The sequence below is a fragment of the Setaria italica genome, chromosome IX, assembly GCF_000263155.2.
Source record: "Setaria italica strain Yugu1 chromosome IX, Setaria_italica_v2.0, whole genome shotgun sequence".
NCBI lineage: Eukaryota > Viridiplantae > Streptophyta > Magnoliopsida > Poales > Poaceae > Setaria > Setaria italica.
In genome coordinates this window covers 23977352-24001742 of record NC_028458.1, presented here as the reverse complement: position 1 = coordinate 24001742, position 24391 = coordinate 23977352, and the positions used below count along the sequence as shown (strand labels likewise).

General features: G+C 42.7%; 2 protein-coding genes across 2 annotated transcripts; both read left to right on the top strand.

Annotated features, from left to right (window-relative positions):
- The first annotated feature begins 7795 nt into the window (after positions 1–7795).
- Positions 7796–10005, top strand: LOC101755427. The gene is made up of 3 exons (XM_022829717.1): positions 7796–7937; positions 9286–9440; positions 9556–10005. The coding sequence occupies exons 1-3, from the start codon at positions 7796–7798 to the stop codon at positions 10003–10005; spliced, it is 747 nt and encodes a 248-aa protein (XP_022685452.1).
- A 165-nt stretch (positions 10006–10170) lies between these two features.
- Positions 10171–10620, top strand: LOC111258451. The gene has a single exon (XM_022829716.1). The coding sequence runs from the start codon at positions 10171–10173 to the stop codon at positions 10618–10620; it is 450 nt and encodes a 149-aa protein (XP_022685451.1).
- The last annotated feature ends 13771 nt before the right edge of the window (positions 10621–24391 follow it).

Here is a 24391-nt window from a genome sequence, read left to right as displayed (position 1 = left end):
TATGATGCTCAAGGATTTCAAAGGCAATGTGTCCCCGACCCGAGGAGCACTCTGTGTCGACCTCACCATCGGCAGTAAGACTCTACCCATTACCTTCTTTGTTATTAATGGCAAAGGATCCTACAACATGTTGCTCGGGTGAGATTGGATACATGCGAATTGCTGCGTCCCGTCTACAATGCACCAGTGCCTCATCCAGTGGGTCGGCGACAACATCGAGATAGTCATCGCCGATTCTGCCTATAGTGTTGCCGCGGCCGACGCGCAACAATGGAGCTGCAAACACGTTAGGTGCATATCTGGCAGAACCTGGGACACCGATTTCCTGAAGGTGTCCAATTTTGGCCTACAGCCGATCCAAGCAGTCGACTCTAAAGAATCAGACTAGATGGATCAGTTCGTCCGAGAAGACGGGAAGCTTGGGCATGGATTTACGTTGGCCGATTCATTGGAAATGGTGGACTTAGGAGATGGTAGCAAGCCAAGGCCGACGTATATTAGTGCTAGTCTAGACCCCGAGTATAAGCGTGAATTGACGAGTTTGTTAAAAGAATTTAAAGATTATTTTGCTTGGGAATACCATGAGATGCCTGGTCTGAACCGGTCCATTGTTGAACCTCGGTTGCCTATAAAACCAGGGTATTGGCCGTATCAGCAGCCCACACGATGGTGCAACCCTAAAATCCTACCTGATATAAAGGCCAAGATTACAAGATTGATTGAAGCAGGATTTATTCGGCAATGCCATTATGCCGAGTGGATTTCCAATATTGTGCCCGTATACAAGAAAAATGGAAAATTGTGTGTATGCATTGACTTCAGGAATCTTAATAAGGCTACGCCGATGGATGGGTATCCAATGCTGACAGCCGATGTTTTGATAGACGCCGCCGCAGGACACAAAGTCATCAGTTTCATGGACGGTAATGCTGGGTACAATCAAATATTAATGGCCGAAGAAGATATTTCAAAGATGGCTTTCAGATGTCCAGGCCACCTCGGTTTGTTCGAGTGGGTAGTGATGACCTTCAGTTTAAAAAATGCTGGGGCTACATATCAACGGGCTATGAATTATATTTTCCACAAGCTTATTGGCATCCTGGTAGAGATTTACATCGATGACGTCGTGGTCAAGTCAAGAGGGCATCAGGAGCATCTGGTCGATTTGCGAAAAGTATTAGAGTGCACAAGGAAGCATGGATTGAAAATGAACCCAAACAAATGTGCCTTCGGTGTTTCGGCTGGACAATTTCTAGGATTCATGGTCCATGAGCGCGGGATAGAAATCAACTGGAAGATTATAGCTGCCATCAATAAAGTTGTGGCCCCGCAGAACAAAACTGAGTTACAGTCCCTAATCGGCATGGTTAACTTCATCCGGAGGTTCATATCCAACTTGTCCGGGCATATTCAAGCCTTCACTCCTTTGTTGAAATTAAAACCCGACCAGCAATTCATGTGGGGAGAGGAACAACAAAAGGTGTTGGAGGACATCAAGCAGTACCTCATCTCACCGCTGGTTTTGGTTTCGCCGCAGGCTGACAAGCCATTCAAATTGTACTTGTCGGTCAATGAACAAGCTATTGGGTCGGCACTGGTGCAAGAGTTTGAAGGAAAAGAACGAATAATTTATTATGTCAGCAGAAGACTCCTAGATGCCGAGACTAGATATTCCCTAGTGGAACGGCTCTGTCTGTGTCTATATTTTTCATGTACTAAACTCAGGCACTACGTGTTATCGGTAGAATGCATAGTTGTGTGCAAGACGACGTGGTCAAATACATGTTGTCATTGCCAATTTTGAAAGGAAGGATTGGAAAGTGGATTCTAGCTCTATCAGAGTTTGACCTAAGATACGAATCGGCCAAAGTTATCAAAGTCCAAGTAATGGCCGATTTCGTGGCCCAGCATTGTGGACCGGAAATCGCTGTCGTTGAGCCAGTCCCATGGACACTGTACTTCAACGGTTCTTCATGTGGGGCCGAATCAGGAATCGGCATCGTCCTCATATCGCCTCGGGGGGCAAGTTATGATTTCTCTCTACCGATAGAGGCGTCCGCCACCAATAATCCGGTGGAATACCGGGCTGTTCTAAAAGGTATCCAGTTATTGAGAGAAATCAAGGTTAATGCGGTGGAATTTTTTGGGGATTCCATGCTCATTGTCGATCAATTAACTGGGAAGTCTGATTGCAAAGATGATATCTTAAGGATTTACTATGAAGATTGCCTCCAATTATTGAAGGAATTCAAGTCCACGATTATTGAACACATCCTCAGAAGTTATAACGAGGAAGCTAATAGGCTCACCCAACATGCCTTTGGGTATCGGCCGATTCAAGGGGTTATGTCTCTGGAGCCTGCAACCGATGACTGGAGAAAGGAGATCGCCGATTACTTAAATGATCCGTCCAGAAAAGTGGATCGGCGAGTGCGTTTTCAGGCCATGAAATATGTGTTACTTGAAGATGACTTATTTTACCAGACGATTGATGGAGTACTACTTAAATGCCTTGGGACAGAAGAGGCAAAGGTTCTGATGGGAGAAATTCACAAAGGCGTATGTGAGGCTCATCAGGCAGCTCACAAGATGAAGTGGATGATTAGGAATAATGGTTATTACTGGCCGACGATACTTGAGGATTGCTTTAAATATTATAAGGGGTGTCAGGATTGCCAGAAATTTGGTAATGTGTAGCGTGCACCAGCCTCGGCTATGAACCCAATAATTAAGCCATGGTCGTATAGGGGTTGGGGAATAGAACTCATCGGACAGATTTACCCTCCATCAAGCAAGGGACACAAGTTCATATTAGTAGCCACTGATTACTTTACCAAGTGGGTGGAGGCAGTTCCCCTAAAAATCGTGACATTGGCCACTGTGATCGATTTTGTAAGAGACCACATTATTTATCGGTTCGGTCAAACCATCACAACCGATCAAGGGACAATGTTTACTTCCGGAGAGTTTGAAGAGTTCACCGCCGATATGGGAATTAAATTGTTGAATTCTTCTCCGTATTATGCTCAAGCTAACGATCAGGCCGAATCATCCAATAAGGGGATAATCAAGTTGATCAAGAGAAAGATAGAGGAGAAGCCCAAGAGGTGGCACACATCCTTGACTGAATCTTTATGGGCCTACAAGATGGCTTGCCATGGAGCTACTAAAATATCTCCTTATCAGTTGATATATGGTCACGAGGCGGTGTTGCCTTGGGAATTAAGGACGGGGTCCAGACGCACGTCACTTCAAGATCAGTTGACAACCGATGATTATTCCCTACTCATGAAGGGGGAGCTCGACGATTTGGCGGGTCAGCGATTGATGGCCTTGATTAGCATCGAAGAAAATAAGAAAAGAGTGGCCAGGTGGTACGACAAGAAGGTCCAGGTCAAGCAGTTCTCCCAAGGAGACTTAGTATGGAAGTTGGTGCTGCCGATAGGGTCTAAAGATCCCAAATTCGGTAAATGGTCACCTACTTGGGAAGGGCCGTACAGAATCGGCCGATGTGCTTTGGGAAATGCGTACATATTAGAGACCATCGAAGGAGAAGAATTTACAAGAGCTTTAAATAGAAGGTATTTGAAGAGATATTATCCTAGCATATGGGTGGATGCGTAGTCGACGATATGGCATGTCGAGTCATTGTGGCCGACTCCTATTGACTCATGTTCATATAGCCGATGCAAGGAGACATCGCCTTAAGGGCGAAACTTTTGACCAGTTTGGCCGATTAATTATTCGGTACAGCAATGGGATACATGGCCGACACGGTACAAGTCGCCCTTAGACTAAAAAGTACCAATACATTTACTGGGACACATTTATTAACCACATTTTAGCTGAGCTTTGTTCTTATTAATCTCTCTTTGGATCCGGCCTAGTTCTATTAAGAGACGGATGTTCTTTTCCTCCAAATCCTCCATGGCGGCTTCAATGGCAACTTGATGAGGAAGTTGGTGGCTTCTTTCGAGAGGCGGTTGGGAGGTTCCTGCCATGGCGTCCTCAAGAATGATTTGAGGAGGTAGCTAGTGGCTTTTCTCGATCGGCACCCGCCTGGAACAGTTGGTTTCAATATGATCCAAGATCTTTTGGACATGGGCAGGGATGTGATCTTTGAGTCCTTCGCGATGGGCATCGATCAGATCTTTGTCTGCCTGCGTCAGCAGTTCCTCAGAGTGCATAATCTCAATAGCCCATTCCAGGATAGGGTTAAGGCATCTGAGCTAGGAAGATAACAAATAATCACCCATTGGTAGATCAATGAGCGTCGGGCAGAAGAACGAAGGGGGATTTCATACCTGATTGACGGAGAAAGAGGAAGACATCTCGTTGCCTGGCTTAAGAGTATGGAAATAAGACAACTTAAGAATGGAAGGCTGGGCAAGGTGCAAATGCCCCTAGAAGAAATACGGGGGTCTCATACTTATAGAAGGAGAAGATGAAGGGTAACGGTTGGTAAAACGCGTCCCATCGGAGTAAAGGACTATTAAATGAAAAACTGCGAGAGAAGATAGACCAAATTTGAATTCGCACGGCAACAACAAAAGAGCATTAAATGTTTGTACAAAAGCATTCAGTGTCCATTACGTTCACCCGAGGAGAGTATTAATGGCCACGATCGCTCGCTGCCGAACCTGATCGGCTGAATCTAAAACCCTTTGGTCGTCGTCGGCCGATCCAGGGACTTCTGGCATATTGCGGTGAAGTCGGATGGCTTCATGGGCAAGGTTCTGCCTCTCCTGCTTTAGATCAGCAATGACGGATGGAAGGTCATGGAGTTTCTTCTCTTCAGCGGCTATAGCCTTCGTCATCTGCTCCATCTCTTTGGCAAGTTCTGCCCTACGTCGTTTGAGGCAGTCTATGGTGCTGACGATGTCCGGCCGAGAGTTTTCAAGGATGCCGATTTGCTGGTGTACCTCGTGGGCTTGGTGTTTATAAGAATCTTCCTCTTCATGCGCCTTGGCCAGCTTGGCATGATCAGTCATATGCCGCAGAGCCCTGAACATCGGTATTTGCATCGATTCGATGTATGCTGCGGGGGCAAGGGATTCTTTTGCTTCTTCTGGAACTCGACCTCTAATTTCGTTGAAGAATTGCCGAATCGCCAAGGCATCTTCCACCTGTTGGCCGATGTTGTCCTGAAGAAGGATCCGTATACTTCGGAGTTTAGTGCGGACTTCATCAGGAATCGAGCTCAGGGCAACTTGGCGCGAGGCGACCTCCTCATCATCAGAGATTGCAACCGCAAAAGAGAAGAGACTGTTGTTGGGGGTGTCCTACTCCTGGTAAAATAAAGAAACGAATCAGCTGACGGCGGTAGAAAATCGGCCGATTTAGACATCAAGTTTCTTACCTCTTTAAAGCGGATTTCATCTGTTTGTGTTGGTGGGAGCGCTGCCCTCATTTCAGGAATCGGCACGGTTGGCTCATCAGAAGAAGAAGATTCGACGATTAACGGCACTGTACTCGGACCAGCTTCCTGGAAAGTCACAAGAGGTAGATCTCTGTAAGTATGAAGCAATGGTTAAAACTGGTGATGAATGGAAATTTCTTTACCTCTGCGAGTCGTCCGGCCGATGGCTGTTGGAAAGGTATGATTGACGAACTCAAAGTGGCCTGCATCAGAAATCAGTCAGGTTTCAGTTAAGGACTAAAAGACTGAAGTAAAACAAATATTCTCTACCTCAGTTGAGGGGATTGCTGGTGTTTCGGTCTCTTCTTGGAGTGTGGTCGATTGCTGCAGAGATTGCTCTTGAATGATTTGCGCAGCCTGACAGAGAGTTGAAATTAGTACTGGTAGTGTACTTGGATAAATACAAGGCGTATAGAGTTACCTGAACAGCTTCTAACAATAAGGACGCAGCTGCTGATCCGGCTTCTGTAGCAGCTTGAGGGTCGACTTCTTGGACAATCGGCGGGGTCGGTGTGGCTAAAGACTCAGCCGGTACCACCGCCGATTGGTCGGCCAGTTCTATACGGGCGCGCACCCGACGGCTCGTCTTCTTTGAAGAAGATATCTTAAGATTTTGCTTCAATCGGCCGGTGGAGATGTCTTCGATGGATGGAGCCTAGAAACCAATGATTGGAAATGCAGTATATGGATGGCAATTCTCTATCGGCCTTCCGCTACGGCTGCGCGTTGGGGGGAGTTGGCTTCCAGATTGCAAGAGAACAAAAAAATTAGCGGTAATCTTGCAATACAAAAGGAGTGACGTTAAAATTGACCAAAAAGGATAGTACCGCTACATTTGGATCAATGTTGGCTGGATCCAGATCGTTGCAGTATGTTGCGGGAGATACACAGAAGAGATGCTGCTTCCATTCACCCCACCATAGCTTGAATTGTTGAACGGCAAAGGGGGCCACCACCCAATTAGCCAAGTCAATGGTATTGGAGTCTAGCGTCAAACTGTATAGCCGATTATATTCAAGCCTTATGGTAAGCTCATCCCGAAACTTCACGCGGCCAGCAAAATAAATCCTAATCGGCAACTGTCCAAGGTCGAATTGCCGTGCTACCACTGATGGGTTGTAAAACTCATAGGTCGGGGAGTCTTTCCTTGAAAAGAAGTTTGGTGGCAGAATCCCAGGCTTCATCAGGAAATTCGTGAGCTCATTGTCAAAGGAGTTGGTGGTTGAATTGAAGCAAGTAGGGTTTTCAAAGAGTGGTTCAGTTCTCTGGTATGGATACCAGCTTGTGGTTTCTTCACTGAAGCCAGCATAGAAGCATCTGAAGTACTTGACGGTCCTGGTAGGAGTGAATTTACTGCCAGGGAAAGGCGATGCTGCCTCACCAAAAGAAGTGCAACGCCGACGTACTGTTGGATTTTCCTTTGACTCATTATTGGGGAATGTTTTGATCTCAATTCGTTCCCGGGAAACTTTTGCAATGTATAGGTTGAGCCAGAGGGTAATGAACCACCAAGGGCCATCGGGGTTTCCAATCGGCTCTCCAGTTGATAACTTTACGGCAATCTAGTGCAGCATATGGTAGGCCAATCCCAGCAAGTGTTTCCCTAAAGGGACATTAGAACCCCTTGCTAATGCTTCGGCTAGAGCTTGCGTGTTGGATGAAGGGCCAACTGCTCGGCCACAGAAAAGATGTTTTTCCAGCCACATCATCAGGAAGGTTGTGTGCTCTCTTTCGCCGATGGTTCCGGTTTTCATATTCCTGTCAATATAACCTTTCCATCCACCGATTCCTTTTGTTTCTAGACAATGAGTTGGTTTGATCTGAAAGTCAAAAGGTCTATCGGGCGAAGAGATGTCAAGGCCGGTCAGCATCAGAACATCGGCCAGAGTTGAGGTCATGGGCCCGTGGCCAAAGAGGAATGCGTTGACGGCGTCAGACCAAAAATAGGACGCTACAATGACTTGGGGCTCGTTCTTCTCCATTTGAGAGAAAGACAAATTTATGCAATGGCCGATTTTCTATTCGTCCCATAAAACCCTCTTAGAATTGGCCATCCTTTGGAACCATTCCTTCCAGCCAGGGGTCTCGTTTGGCCAAGATCTAAATGCGCCCGTCCGCTGATCAAGATCCATGGGTGATTGTTTGAAGGGGATTCTGTGGGTTTCCAAATTGGATCTGGGTTCCCCATGGGACCAAGGCCGATGATACCAGGCGCATCCAAGATAGGGATGGTGATTTGCTGCCTAACCTCCTAAGGAAGATGAAAAGGGGAAACTAAGAATAGATCTAAAAGATGCGAAAAGTAAAGGGTGAAACTTTAGATATTTACCTCTGGAATGAAGCTCATGGTTGCTGATGGAGCCGCCATTGGGGAAGATGAATCAGGGTGGTTGGAGAATGGAAGAAGGATCATCGGAGGAATGCGGCTGGAAGGTGAAAGGGCGCCGGAATGTGGCGGAAGATGATTCGCTGGAGAAAGAAGAATTTTTGAGCTCGTGGAGAAGAAGCGGCGGCGGATGCAAGTATTTAAAGACAGTTCAAGAGAAAGGGTAAATGTGAGATTTTTACCGCGCCGCCTACACGAATTTCGGAGGAGAGGTTGCCTCAAACGCCTAGTTCGAAAAGGTTGTAATCATCAGGTAGAAGACTGCAAAACAGAAAGGGTTCTTTGCCGCGCTTGTCTCGGAGAGAGAGTTAAAATTAAGAAGAATTTCGAAGCAAAAGTTAAGTTTTGCTCTGAAACTGGGGGCATGTGTTGACACTAGATTTTGACACGTGTTTTGAATCGGCGTCAAGGGAGGAAAAGACTGGCCGATGCGGCAAGCTAAAAGCTATAGTTGAGAATCGGCCGATTGAAGCTACAATGTTTCGGCCGATTGAAGCTACAATGTTTCGGCCGATTGACAACAGGGGTCGGTAAGGGTTGGCCGATTGGGAGCTAGAGCGGCTTGGCCAGTATGGCCTAAAGTGGCCCGGAGAAAAGATTAGCTAAAGAAGGAGATTGGCCCGTGGGATATGATAACCAACTCCGATACGAGTAAAATTAGAGATAGATCCTAGTCGGTTAGGAAATCAGTTGTAACAGGATATAAAAAGCCACCTCTAGAGATTTGTAAACAACACATCAATCAATACAACCAATCTACTTTTTCCTCGTACTTTACTTTCAAGTCGGCGACTTGCCAAAGTACTTTTTCTTTCACGAGTTGGTACTGGTTGGCAGGACTGCATTGACACGATCTTCGACCGATTCTGTAAGTTCCGTTTACTGAGTAATATCTAATCTTTAACTTCGGGCACATCGCTATTGTTTCATTTAGATTTATTCACCAGTTATCGATATTAACTAGAATCGTAGGTTCTACCTGTTATTTTAGTTGCTATCACCAGTTATCCAGCTTGAGATGCGAACTGTCGGCTTTTATTGCTTTCTTTCTTTATTATCATACAGCCGATTAGATTTATCCCAAGTGTTATTTTTCTAGCGTTGTTTAGTTTTCTCAAGTAGCTTTTCTTTACAATCGCTACGCGGTATGCGCTGTTTTATAGCTGGTTACCTCTACAATGAATCGCCCAATTCGCTGGCACGCTGTTGAAGATAGATCGGAACTCTAGCCGATCGAAACCTCTGGAGTTTAATACTTTTACTTCCTTGTCAATCAACGGGTCAGATTGACTGGCACGTCGCGCGAACCGCACCAGGGCGATAACCCGAACAGGAGTTAAGCAGATTCTCCCGGGTCGTGTGTCCGACGCTGAGGATCATCGGCCGATTTTCAGCGCCAACAGATTGTTATTTAAATATGGTTATAATTGGCTATTGGTTAAATTTTGCCTATAACATTCCATATTTTCCTTGTGTGCAGATGAACTACGTATTAGAGACCATTACAGAGAGCTCACTAAGGAGCAGAATCTTGGTTATGAAGAGGAACAACTGGCGATCATAGATACACTAAATGCAGAGCAGATGGCAGATTTCGAGGAGATATTTGACCATGTTATGAATGGCAAGGGTCAGGTTTTTTTGGATGGTCCTAGCGGCACCGGTAAGACATATCTATATAAAGCATAGCTTACAAAGGTCCGCTACAACTGAATTTCTTAGGAGAGCATCTCTCATTATTTGGGATAAGGTTGCAATGACCAAGAGACAGTGCGTTGAGGCACTAGATAGGTCATTGCGAGATATAAAGGATTGCATGCAACCATTTGGCAGTAAGGTCATGTTGTTTGGAGGCGATTTCAGACAGGTTCTTCCTGTCGTGGCTCGTGGTATAAGAGCACAGATAACTGATGCTACTTTTCTCAAGTCATACATATGGGAAAGTGTTCGGTGCATCCAGTTGACCCAAAACATGAGAGCACAGTCCGACATGTGGTTTGCAGATTATCTGTTGAGGATCAGTAATAGCACTGAGGAAACATTTGGCAGTAAGTATGTGTTGTTGCCTGATTACATTTATATTGATAGCCCTTCAGAAGATATTTGTATAGATACGGTCAGTGATCGTGTATTCCTGGACCTGCCCGATAATCGTAGATCAGCATCCTACATGTGCAAGGGTGCTATCCTTTCAACATGAAACGAGCACATTGATGCGGTCAATGCACTGATGATTGATAGGTTTCCAAGTACTAAGCAGGTGTATTACAGCTTTGATTCGGCAGAGGATGACACGCGGAATAATTATCCCCTTGATTTTCTGAATTCAATAACACCAAACAAGTTGCCTCCACACAAGCTAACGATGAAGAAGAATTGTCCTGTTATCCTTCTACGTGATCTAGATCCTTACAACGGCTTTTGTAATGGCACCCGACTGATCATTAAAGGATTCCAGAAAAATTCTATTGATGCTGAGATTGTAAGTGGACAGCATGCAAGAAAGAGGGTATTCATACCAAGGATACCAATGTCACCTCCAGAAGATCTTTCTCTTCCCTTCAAGTTCAAGCACAAGCAATTTCCTGTCCGCTTGAGCTTCACCATGACCATTAACAAAGCGCAGGGCCAGACAATACCCAATGTTGGTATCTACCTCCCCGAGCCTGTCTTTGCACATAGACAGCTGTACGTTGCACTATCTGAAGGTGTTTCTTGTGAGACGACGTGGGTTCTTGCTAGAAAGAACAAGGATATGGACCCCACTAGAAGAGGAACAAAGAACATTGTCTATAGAGATGTTTTGGAGACTTAAGGTGTGTTATTTTTAAAAATTAAAATAATTATGTTCCAATTCTAATGTGCATTGTTGTAACTATAGGTATTGTTCATGCAGGTTTGCATGCTTCCATCTACGTGATGATCAGCTTATTATGCTACTGGCAGTGTCTCTATCAATGCAGGAAACGACTACCTTGTGTGTTTTTGTGATTTGTTAAGCTTCGGCTCATGTATGATTGATTATTTTTGGTTTCAGGGTACCAGCTGTGTATACACAAATTTTTTGTTCACACTTGTATTGATTCATTTGTTTGCAATCATTGTGAAATATTTAGTTAACAAGCAAGGTCAATTTTCTCAATGACATAATAAGAACTGCCTCCGGGTCCCCTTCCATATTGGGGTAGAAGATTGTTGAACAATCTAGGACATATAACGGGCCATCGACATGGGCTGTAATAATATTTTACCTTTCGACTTTGAAATGGTTGTAATGGGCTGTCGTTTATGTGTTTAAGTCCGTCGGTTAAATATTGGCCCATGGTTTATCAAAAAAAAATGCTAGCCTAGGCACAAAGAACATTGTCTATAGAGATGGCTTGGACACTTAAGGTGTGTTATTTTTAAAAATATTATGTTCCAATTCCAATGTGCATTGTTGTAACTGTAGGTATTGTTCATGCAGGTTTGCATGCTTCCACCTACGTGATGATCAGCTTATTATGCTACAGGCAGTGTCTCTGCCAATGCAGGAACGACTACCTTGTGTGTTTTTGTGATCTGTTGAGCTTCGCCTCATGTATGATTGATTATTTTTGGTTTTAGGGTACCAGTTATGTATACAGGAATTTTTTGTTCACCCTTGTATCGATTCATTTGTTCGCAATCGTTTATTAGAAAGTTCTGTATAATGTCGCTCCCTTCCCTTTGTCCCTACTAGGATCCAAATAGGGCCCAATTCATAGCATAGGATCCAAACAGGGCCCAATTCATAGCAGTTCAAGATATATAGCACATCCCAATTCATAGGATCCAAATAGGACCCAAAGTGATTCCATACATACATACATACATACATACATACATACATACATACATACATACATACATACATACATACATACATACATACATATACATATACATATACATATATATGTTTATATATACTGGTGGACACATATACATGTGATAATAACCCACTCCATTTCTTCTTCTTAACGACAACCAACTCAGTCTTTTTCCACATAGCTGTAGTCACCCATCTTCAGCTTCCGCTTGATAGCAACGCGAAGCTCCTCCGCCTTTGCTCGAATCTAAAATTTTACAAGGGGGTCAGTTAGCATGTGGATAAGATAACATGCATTCATACCACATATACTAGGAAGTTATTATCAGTTGGTACATTTATCTTGGCAAATTCAAAACCGAGTTTTCAGGAATTTCCCACATGACACAACATACAAGTACATTTACTGTCTACTAGATCAACCAAAAATAGCTCACAACATGGAACTAAAAGGGAAGGAACATAGTGATGATTACAGTAAGGGTAGGAACCTGACTAGAAGACATAACTGGTCCATTGGTTTCATCATTGCTCTCTTCATGGAGTATCATGGTACATGTCATCTTTGTGAATGCGATATCATACTTTATTCCTTCAGCCTTCATTATAAGCAAAACAGGGTCACAATATATAGAACATCATTATCAATGATTTACCATTCCACATTATGCTCTACAATCAGGTAAACATCTGCCTAGCTTACTCCATTTCAACTAAACATTATGAATCTAAAATTTTAATGAATGGAAGTTAAATCATTAGGACAGCTGTCTGGTTTATGAAGTGGTTGCCGTGACAGTCTGGTCTAACAACAGGATGAACTTAAAAACAATCATACTGGTCTGTTTTTACAAATTTGTGGTGTGCACTAAAGGTACATCAACGGTTCATGAGAACAAACAAGTTTATATTCATGATAAAAACATAAGGTTCCCATAGACCAGAGAAAACAGTTCTTTATGTGTCACTACTGGAAAACACGACATTAGTCTCGGTTGGTATTGGTCAAATATCCCAAAAATCCATCTGGGACTAATTATTCGAGACAAAAGGGGGGGTCCTTTAGTCCCACATCATCCACCCAGGACTAAAGGCCCCCTTTAGTCTCGGTTGGTGTTACCAACTGGGAGTAGTTTCCAAAACAAAAATAAAAAAATAGGCCAGCAGCCTCCGCCCACCTTGGCTCCGCCTCCGCCCCTTCGCCGCCCGCCCTCCGCCTCCGCCTCCGTCCACCTCCACTTCGCCCTCGCTTGCCACCGCCCACCTCCTCCTGCACCGCGCTCGCCGTTGGCCTTGCCCTCACCCCACTGCCGCTCCTCACTGCTAGTGAGGGGTGAGCAGAGGGGGAAGGGGTGGGGCAGCGCGAGGATTTTCTCGAGGACATAATAAGAACTATCAATCACGTAACTTGTCACACATACAAACATTCCCAGATTGAACTACGCTATGCACACATTGACAAGTTAACATGACATAGTCTTTCACTGCATCACATTACATGACTTTAGTTTCTAAAAACAGGTTTAGTGCGACCAAAATAGACCAGCAGAATGCACTCCCATGAGCAGTACGAGTAGATTATAGGCTTAAGAAGCCTATGGAGGTATATCAGCTTCTATACTAATGTAGAAGATTGTTGAACAATCTAGGACACATAACAGGCCAGGCCATCAACATGGGCTGTAATAATATTTTACCTTTCGAGTTTCTAATGGTTATAATGGGCTGTCGTTTATGTGTCTAAGTCCATCAGTTAAACGTTGGCCCATGGTTTATCAAAAAAAATGGTGGCCCAGGACTAGTCATCCCATGTGATGTGGGCGCACCAATGACGGTGTTGGCGTCTATTGGCTGTACTGCTTGCACAAGATTTTTTGTGCCCAACAATGTCCTTTCCATGTTGAGTGTACTAACTATTTCGGTATGATTATAGTATGTAATTGGAAATCGATATATTGATTACTTATGAAAGGTATTATACACCCGTTAATTCAGTATTCCTTGTCAGACCCTCTAATTCTGGCTTTCCTAATTCAATATTAATCGCCTAATATTGGATCCATTAACTTTTGGAAATAAATTGACCAGCCAATCACCTTTCAATATGAGGTACTTGGAGGTAAGAGGCGTTAGGTATATATACACCGAATTTCTACTGCATGACGCGTGACACCAAATTTGTCTCCATCTTCACGCGTAGGAGTACACACTAACGGTTGAGATTGAGAGAAATTTTGTGAAGAACACGATGGTTTCATGTGGCAGTTTCTTGACTATGCAGGAAGCCCCTGCAATGGAGCATGGATCCGAGGTAAGTTTGTTCACGGTAGTTGCTTCTGTTGGCCCGGTGACCCCAAGTTGCTCCTTTGAACCATACTGCAGAATGGAGATCTGCTTGAAAGATGCGAGGTTTGTTTATTCCATTGTGCTTAATTAACAGTTAAATTATGCCTTTCAATGTCATTTCAAATTGCTGTGTGGGTTGCAGTCACATTAGATTTCTACGCATCATATCTGACTACGATCATATGGCCTGTGGAAAACTCATTGGTGCTGAACTAAGCAATGATTTTTTGGTTGCAACAAGAGTTCATGTTAACCGAGATAGAAGTGCGTATGGAAATACATGAACTCATCAAGAGCTCACGTGTAGATCTGTGATCCATTTTCAAATCTGAGATTTTGCAGCTTGCTTCGAAGAGTGCTAAAACCACTACTAGATTTTATGACTATTGCCACGGCCATCATCCCATCAACTCAAATTACAGCCATCATCCCATCAACTCAAATTTCATTGCAACAGGAAGGGGTTATTGCAACAATTTTGAGTTTTCGTTGCAACCAATAGGCGTTATTACCACCATTTGAAAATTCGTTGCAATAGGTAGGCAATATTGCCATGTGTGTTTTTCGTTGCAATAATTAATTTTTTTCGTTGCAATATCGATGAGTTATTGCCACGAAATATGCAATGTTGCAAGGCTTTGACATTTTTGCAACGAATTTGTCATGTTGCCACATAGCCCAAGGCAACAACGGAAAATTTGTTGCAATAGGTCGGTGTTGTCGCAACGAGTTGAAAATGGTTGCGAGTTGCTGAACAAATTGCCACGTTTTTTGCGTTGTTATAAAGTTTTTTTTGCATTGCAATATGTAAGGGTTATTGCCATGAAATACGTAATGTTGCAAGTAGGAAGCAATATTGCAACGAATTTGTTACATTGCCACATAGCCCATGGCAACAACAAGAAATTTGTTGCAATAGATAGGTGTTGTCACCACGAGTTGAAAAATGGTTGCGAGTTTTATTTCAGAAAAAATTAAAAGATGCGCAATGAGGGAATCAAACCAGGGTCTCCAAAGTTTGGACTCGAGCACCTCACCACCACGCTATGCAATAGTTGGGTGATGGATAGGAGCCGAAATAAAAGAAATAAATTCTATGTTAGTTACAGAAATAAATTCTATGAAAATTTGTTGCAACAGGTAGGCAATGTTGCAAGGCTTTGACAATTATTCTAGTAACCTCATTCAATCAGTAATTTAATACTGTAAATGTATTTGTCAGCTACACCAACAGATTGATCAAAGGTAACATGACAGATGGGGATCATAGCAAACACATTGATCAAAATCAGGCTTATTAAGCAACGTTTTTCCACCATGCACACAGGCAGTCCAAAAGAACATGACAGATGGGGATCATAGCACTAGAGGTTATGTTACAGACGAAACTAAACACTTTGTGAACCAAGACCTACTTATTGTCTACCTTCTTCTTGCCAAGCGTCTTAACTGCTGCAACTAATGTTTTTGCCTTCTCTTTAGTTATGTCAAGCTTCTTGGCAAGATCATGGCGCTCCCGCACCACTTTGTTGTACTTTTCATTTGCATGATTCGTGTAGTTCTTGAAAGTAGATTTCAACTCATCGAAATCAGTCTATAATACATCAAACAGTTAAATAAAATCAGTCTGCAATACATTCTGACATTCAATGTTCAGATTCTTTTAATGTTCAATGATTAATGTTTTAGGGGTTTATGCATGATTGACATTCTGACATAGATACATAGATAAAAACATAGACATTCCCTTGTTCACATTCCTGTCATGTTCAATGATCAATGTTGAATTAGTCTCCCAAATATTGCCTAAACGTTCCCTAAATGTTCAATGGTTCAGGGGTCAATGTGCAATACATAGCTACATAGATAAATGTTCAATGGTTCAATGACTATCTTAACCATCTTTGAATTGTAGTACAAATGAGGGATACATAGATAAAAACATAGAAGAAAGTAAGAACATTATGATTTCATCAATGCACTGGTCGCACATGTGGTCAATATCGTCATCCATCTCTGTGTTGGACTCAGTTTCAGAGTTCAGGCCGATGATGTTTGCTGTTTTCATGGGCGCAATGATAACTACATCGGAATTGTAGTCAGAGTCGGCAGTTATCTTCACCTAAAAAGATTTCCCCGGGGTAAACCCCCTCGAAACCGACCACGTGGTAGGCCGCCTGTTCACGCCGCTGTGCAATTGTTGATGATGTGAGGAAGAAGCCTCACCACAGCGGCCCCGACCTCCCATGGTGTGGGCCTTCGATGACGTCTCCAACTTTATGACCTTGTTGCTCCAGGCAAAATGACCCTTAGCGTCATGATGGTACTCCTTCATTGACCCGGGCAGTGCGGATGGGGAGCGGCGAGGACTTGGGAGGGGACCGGATCTAGGGGGAGGTGTGCAGATCTTGGCGGAGGATGATAGGAGGAGAATGGGGAGGAGGACTTGGCTCGATGAGAGGAGGCGGATTGGACGAGGATGGGAGGGGAAGCGTCGGAGGAAAAAACGGTTGGGTTGGGCTTTCATTTTTTCATGGCACTAGGCTTTGCATTATCTTATGACCTTGGTCGTTGTGTTAGGATATTATTACGTTCGTGCCTGTTGGCTGGGGGAACGAAGGGACAGAGCAGCCAAAGGACCAGTTAAAGGGCGGCTGTGCGCCGAGAAACGGTGCGAGGTAGGGAATCAACTGCTGTGTTAAATGGGGTCTGCATGGGGAACCTGCGTGCGCGACGTACTCATGGCACGGGCGTAGTACCACAAAGCCGCTGACATTGGCTGACACATGCGGCGCAATGGCACAGTTTCGAGGAGAAGATCTTTGATGCTGGCTTGTGCATGTGTCATCCATTCAGATTCGTACACTGCAGGCTTGTGCACGTTTGCATCGCTTAGCCTAACAAGGATTTTTCATGCTGTACCATATTCTAGCTTGCCTACCAACTCCTTGGGGCTACTGGCATGCTACAGTAGGCAGTGACAGGTGGAGCCGGACCCACAACGAGCCAGACCAAACACATATGTATCCTTGCTCAGTAAAGCTAGGCAAGGTTGGGCAATGGTTGCAAAGTGGCCTCTTGATATCCTATATAGTTCCTTGCCTATGACTTTGCACACGGTTGGGCAATGGTTGACTCTTTATATGTATAAGTCATTCCAAGAAACTTGGAGTTTGATCAAATTAGGGCACATTCAATAGTTTAAGCGGCTGCCGTCTGTAAGTCACATAGGATCTTGGAGAGTCAAGTATCTCAAGTTTGACCAAATTGTAAGTCATTCCAAGATTCTTGGAGAATCAAGTATCTCAAGTTTGACCAAATTATAAGTCATTCCAAGAAACTTGGAGTTTCAAAGTACGTAATTGTAAGTCATTCCAAGAATCTTGGAGAGTCAAGTATCTCAACTTTATGGTGTCAACTTAGTTTCATTAGATTGTAATACATAATAACATGAATTCTACATTTATGATTTCAAAAAGTATCTCATTTCGACTTTGGCTTCATCTCTATTCCACGCTAATCGATATACTTTCCAATGCAATCCTAATGCTTTCTCTCTCACTAAGGGATATGCCTAATGTTTTTTGGCTTCACAGGCATTGGCTTCACCGGTGAAGCCATTTTGGATGAGCCATGCCAAAGGGTTATATATGTTCATTGTGTGCCACACTATCTTTAGTTATATATGCTCATTGTGTGCCACACTATCACCATGTAGATCCACGTGAATATATACATGTACAGATGAAGCAATGTGCATAGTGATTTCAATATTGAACACATTGCTCAAATGTTCCAATTAAACACGCATGAAACATAACACCTCCTCCTTTTCCCCAGCCAAATTTTTCCCGCTTGCCCTGCCCAAATTTCTCTCCTAGCCCCACCAAAATAACCCTTCCATATATTTTTACCAATCCCCATCTACTAAAATTCCGGCGCCATTAATCACGTTTCCTTGATGTTCGTGGGGGAGAGGGGGGCGATGAGCCGATGACTCTCGGTTCCTTGTGGAGATGGCGACTGAAGACGACGATAGGAGGCTGAGTCCACCCCACACAGTTGGCAACCAACAGATGGTGACTGGATTTGACGGCAGGAGGCCGATTCCACCCCACACCGCCGGTGACCAAGAGATGGCGACTGAAGACGATGGTCCTGATGAGTTTCTGTTTCAACCTCCCCAAACCAGGTATGTTTTCTCAGGCTATTGCAAATCCAATCGAAAATTCGCATAGGGTTATAGTCCTATGTGATATTGGATGATCTGGATACATGCCTAGGGTTATATTCCTATCTAAAATTGGAAGATCTCAATACATGCCTAGGTTCTAGTCCTAGGGTTATATATAGTCCTCTATTGAATATATAGATTAATATTCCTGTGTAAGAGTAAGGACATTACCTTGGTCAGTGAATGATTGCATATATGTTTGATTGTAGACTCACTGGTGAGAGGTGGCGTGTAATTATTGATTGCGTCGGGGCACCTTCGGGTCATGAAACTGCCCAGTTCACTTGTGATAGGTCTAATATCACATTTTTAAACTTGGTTTGTTTGAAGTCAAAGCTCAGCTACTATGGATGTGCCTTCTTGTACTATAAGGAGTGATGTGGTAGGAACACAGCAGCCCTCGTCCCTCTTGATTATGACCAGCAAATCCTAGCCATGTTACAAAGAAATTCAAAAGACAGGAAAATCAGGATCCTCCTAACAAGGGATCAACAGACTAACTTGCAGGTAACCATAACTCCCTTGAAGCGACAAAGGGAAACAACTACAAAAGGACGAAGGATAGGAGAACAAATAGATGCTTACAAGATATGGCTTCAAAACCTGCAGCAGGATGAACCAGACACAGGTAGGTACAATTCCTCCAGTCACAATTTATATAAGCTATGTGTTGTATTATCCATTGCACTTACATATTCATTACGTGCAGAATTTAAAGATGATTACAAGGAAGAAACCATCAAGACATATAAAGAATGGTTAAGGCGTAAAGAGTATCTTCAAGACATTAGTAATTTCTATTCAATCATTCAGCAATCAAAGTTAATATTACTTGTGAACAAAAAATGTTTAGACTGATGTGGATCCATAATATGATATGCAGTATCTTATTTAGATCAAGATGACAATGATGAAGTTGAAAACCTTCCTGATGACGAAGGTCTTGCAGCCATGCAATCAGCACCATCAGATAGGCCATCTCATGCTCGGCATGATAAAAAAGCGAGAAAATGTGTGTTATGCATTGCAAATTTTTTTTTAATGTAATCTACATTGCTGCAATTATCTGACCATTTTTTACTTAATGGATTCATAGGAGACTCCAGTGAAGGGCGCAAGCAAGGAGGACGTGGTGCCCTCAAGGGTTTATCAGTAGCCATAAAGAGGATAAGGAGCGGCTCACAGAAACTTAAAATAGAATTTTCCACAAAGCTGGGAGGTCCTGTAGGCCCTAACACTCGGTCATATGTGGATGAAATTGTAATGTTTACAAGGAAAAGGGCTCCACTTATTGGAGTCAACAAATGGAAAGACATACAGGAAAATGTGAAAAATTCTATAGCATCCGACATACTGGTACGTACGATGTTTAATTCTGTTGCCAGATTGCTATAATAATCCTCAAATAGCCAAATACTTCTCCTTCTGAATGTGTTCTCACATAAATAGAATATGTGGGAGCTTGTAGACATTGATGATGAAAAGGAAAAGATTTGGGCCATCGCGATGGTGCGATACAAAGGATGGAGATCATCACTCAGTGCCACGTACAAGGCGTACGATAGTTACGCAGCAACAATAAAACACAAGCAAGAAGACATTGACATTGCTGAATGGCACTACCTGATCTTGTATTTTGGATCTCCAAATTTCAAGGTCTCATAGCATTTCCTTTTTGTACTTCCATATATCACATGTATTTATTACTAGTTCGATCAATGCACTACTGATGTATTTTTTTACTTACACCCTGTACAGAAAGCTAGCAACCAGAACTCCAAGAACCATAAAGAAGCAAAGACGAACCATGTCATAGGGTCTAGATCATTTTCCAACATGAGCCATGAGCAGGTAATGTTTAGACTTGTTGTATGGTCTTTTTGCATACATGTCAAGCTAATGTGCTTCATTCATGCCATCTTAGGGAGACCCGGATACAAGAGAAGAATCAAGTGATTTAAATCTTTGGTTGAGTACTCATATGAAGAATGGGCAACAGTCAGATGAAGCATCTAAGGCTGTGTATGTAAGTAATCTACATAGTTCACTGTTAACAACATGATTCTTATTATTTTTAATGTCCAATACGGACACCAATGCTGCTGTTTAAATTAGGACAATGCATGCCTAATCTTTCCGAGAGAGAATGCAATGATGATACAAATCCCATCTCGACTGTAGAGGAAATTAATGTTTTCCAAATATGCTACAAGCAAAGTACAGGATGCAAAACCCACAGAACCCATGGTCATGGTTACGTGTCTAAAACTTCATCACGTAGTGAATTGCTGAAAGCTCAAATCCAAGAGCAAGCCCATGCTACAGAAGTGGCCAACCAGAAAAGGAATGCGCTCCAACAAAAGGTTGACAAGTTAGAAGAACAACTTGCAAATGAAAAGGCCGAAAGGGAAAGGATATTGGAAGAAAAATTTCTACAGATTCAAGAAGAGGAAAATAACAAAAGGCAAGCACTTAGGGAAGAAATCATGAAAGAGATGCTATCAAAGTTTGCTGAAGAGAGAGAAACCCCATTACTACAGGTAAAAGCAATTTGGATATTTGTTACACAAATTAGCATATTGGATTGTGTTTTGTCCCTAAATTACTTCCACCTATTTTTCCTATGCAGACTAACCCAAGGAGCATCATCCCAAGTGATGCTACGCCAACAGTTGAGAAAAATGCTAGCAAACATAGAACTCGTACAATGTCTCGAGATCATTTTCAAAACAGCAAAAGCAACAATGTGGCAGGAGCATATATTAGTACACGGCAACTACTGAATGCTGCTACAAAACGTGTGCGCACAAGAAGCCAACAGGTATGCAGAAGTAAACCTGATTTATAATCTATGTTTAAGTGCATCAGTAAACTTAAAGCTGTCTCTTGTGTGCAAATAATATGCTCTGTTTGTTCACCACGTGTCCACAAGCACAAGAAAAATTACCATGATCATGTTTGTTTAGTACATACTACTGCACTATGAGACCCTTTTGCTGATGCACTGCATTCTTTTTTTTGGATAGGAACATTCTTCTTCAATGGATCGCACGGGCTCGGAGTCATGATATGGTTGACACAAGGAAAATCAATGTATTGCATGATTTCTGTAGCCTACATTACAAGGATTTAGTATTGTTGATATACCAATACTAGTTATGAACTATTTTTGATTTGGAATATGTATTTGGCACTTTGACTTTATGAATGTCGAGATGGCTTGGTTTCATATTAATGATGATGCAATTCATATTTCGGTGAAATCATTTCATTGCACAAACAATTCAATATCCAAATATATAAAATGCAATCCGTTGCGAAAAACATCTTCCAGTTGCGAAAAGAAATACATCCACCTGTTGCAAAAACAAATAATTGCAACAACCCCAATTCGTTGCAACATCTTTTATTGCATCTATATACTTTCAATTGCACAACAACTTATTGCCACGGAAGATAAAAGTTGCAATAATACATAATAACCTTCACCGCTAATTTGTTGCAACATATTATGTTGCTTCTAAATATTGTCCGTTGCAAAACAAATTATTGTCACCACATATGTTTCTATGGCAATATAGTTTATTTCGACGGAACCAATTGTGTTGCCATATGATCTGTCACAATGTAATATTTTTTGTTGCAAACCGAATTATCACCACCAAACATGTTTTCGTGGCAATATAAGTTATTGCCAAGAAAGCAATTGAGTTTCCATAGAAACAATCCCCATGTAATAGTTTCCGTTGCAAAACTAATTATTGCCACCAAAAATGGTTCTGTTGCAATATAGTTTATTTCCACGAAAGAAATTTAGTTGCCATAGGATATGTCAGAACGTCAAATTTCCGTGGCAATATATTCTATTGCCACCATGTAAATCGTTGTGAACTACCATATTACCACAGAGTTTGTACGTTGCAACTACGTACTATAGCAATGACTACTTGCGTTGCAATACATGTAATGCAACAAAATCCTCCGTTGCCATACTCTATAATGCAATGAAAAAGTGTGTGGCAATTACCCTAAGTTGCAACGGCCCACAAAAAACATTGCAAAGAGCTATTGCAACGCCAGTTCTTGCCACACCTGCCAACCAACCAGTCGCCGTTGCAATTGCTAGATATTGCATTGATTTTGGGTATTGCAACATTTTTCCGCCGTTGCAATGGACCAAAAATCTAGTAGTGAACACATCAATTACCCTGATTGATAATGGCGCATACCCATGCATTCCTAGCCTGGAAGGTGCTGCATATATATATTTGGGCGTCATAGGTTTGCTAATCTTGTGACTTCTTGTACAGATATTAGAGCTGGACTGCGTACGGACGTCATGGCTCACGATGGCAATTGCTGTTGCCGTTCTCGCCATCGAGATCAGGGCACTAGATATAGGCTAAAGGAGAGTGTGCGTTCCACATTCCATAGCTGATGTGTACGAGTACATGATAAATGGCAACCGTATGGAACATGGCATTGACAAGTATAAAAATGTCTGCAGTTGTGGAGTAGACCTTGATTAGGTCCGTAGTGTTAAGTTGACAAGTATGAAATAAGGAAGGAAAATTTTTAATTTTTCTACAGGCTGCTTTGCATATTTTTTTAACGGTTTATATCCCCGCATTAAATAATCATACAAGCACGCCAAGAATTTACATATGGTGAGTTCATCAATTCATGATATGATAATTTACATATGCCAAGGAAAATATGGATATAGTATCTGATAACATTGCATGCAAAGAATTGAAAAAGACATGACGTGCACACTATGCATCTTATTTTTCATCATCAGATCCATCGAGGTTGATTGGAGACTCAGCGGTGTCTCCAGGCTTGTTGCACAGTTCCTCTCTTGCACCAAACACACGATCGCATCCGGAGCAGGCAGGAGGAGTGTCGGGGACGCTGTCATTGTTGGTTGATGGGCCAGCGGTGTCCCAAGCAGGTGCACTCAAGCAAGTCTTGATTCTTTTGCATGGTCGGTGCTCGTAGTCCTTGATGCCAGCTTCATATCCCTCACCTTCCCCTTCATATGTATCCGTCTGCCCTTCTTCATCTGGTGTGATGGAGGGGTCCATCTCCATCAAGGCAAGAGCTGCACTGATGTCACTGTCGGTCTCTGATGGGGGCTTCTCCTCCCATTCATCGTCCATCGATAGAGGTGACGATGGTGGAAGAGTCGCTTGGGTTGTCATCGGTGCTGACCTGTTCACCGGGAAGCAAATGTTCTTCCTCCTCGGAAGATGGTTCCAGTGGCCCGCGGAAGTTGTTTAGCATGGCGGTTGTGGTGTTGTGTGTCGATTCTGTGGGAAAACAAAGGTTGCAAGATTCGGATCCTAGCTAATGGAGAGCGTAAAAAAGGGATGAAGTGCATCGTGAAGTTTCTGAGTTTCCTCGATCAAAGGCGTCCTTGCCAGATAGCGCTGCTTGTGCGTATCCTTGGTAGATCCGTGCTACAATGTGGAAAGGGGAATCAACAACGGCTTCTAGGAGGTGAACAGTCGGTCCCCTTCTATACTGGGGTTATCTAGATTGTTGAACAATCTGGGACATATAACGGGCAAGGGCATCGACATGGGCTGTAATAATATTTTACCTATCGAGTTTGTAATGGTTATAATGGGCTATTGTTTATGTGTCTAAATCCGTGGGTTAAACGCTGGCCCATGGTTCATTATAATGTAGTTATTATATACATGGAATGGATCACGGTGCGTGTGGTGAAATGAATCGACATCCATTCATCTTCTTGTACGGCACCCCCGCTGATTGTGTTCACACCTTCCTTTTTTCTTTCATACTATCCTTAGTTTCGTATTTACAAACCAATACCCCAATCACATGGATAACCAGCCTAATTCCTGGAGATGCATTTAGAAACATACAATAAATTAGTAGGGAGGGTAAAAGGTTGATTGATTGTTTAGATAAGATTACACAGCCAACATTGTAGTGGCAGTTTTAGTTATTATATTGATTTAAGATCTAAATGATTATGGATGTAAATTGTGTTTTGAATTAACATGTAGACCAATATTATTATGTATATAGCGCATGAATCAATCATTAAAAATCACTTGTGAACTTAAATTATCCATTAAATCAATCATCAAGCATTACAATGGAGTGAAGAATGAGCAAAGTAAC

Bases quoted from the DNA above. Each gene is read 5' to 3' on its own strand.
- LOC101755427 (XM_022829717.1), top strand. From the start codon at position 7,796: ATGAATCAGGGTGGTTGGAGAATGGAAGAAGGATCATCGGAGGAATGC. The intron at 7,938-9,285 runs GCAAGTATTTAA...CCTTGTGTGCAG, and splicing joins GAGAAGAAGCGGCGGCGGAT to ATGAACTACGTATTAGAGAC. The intron at 9,441-9,555 runs GTTTTTTTGGAT...ATTTGGGATAAG, and splicing joins TTATGAATGGCAAGGGTCAG to GTTGCAATGACCAAGAGACA.
- LOC111258451 (XM_022829716.1), top strand. From the start codon at position 10,171: ATGAAGAAGAATTGTCCTGTTATCCTTCTACGTGATCTAGATCCTTAC.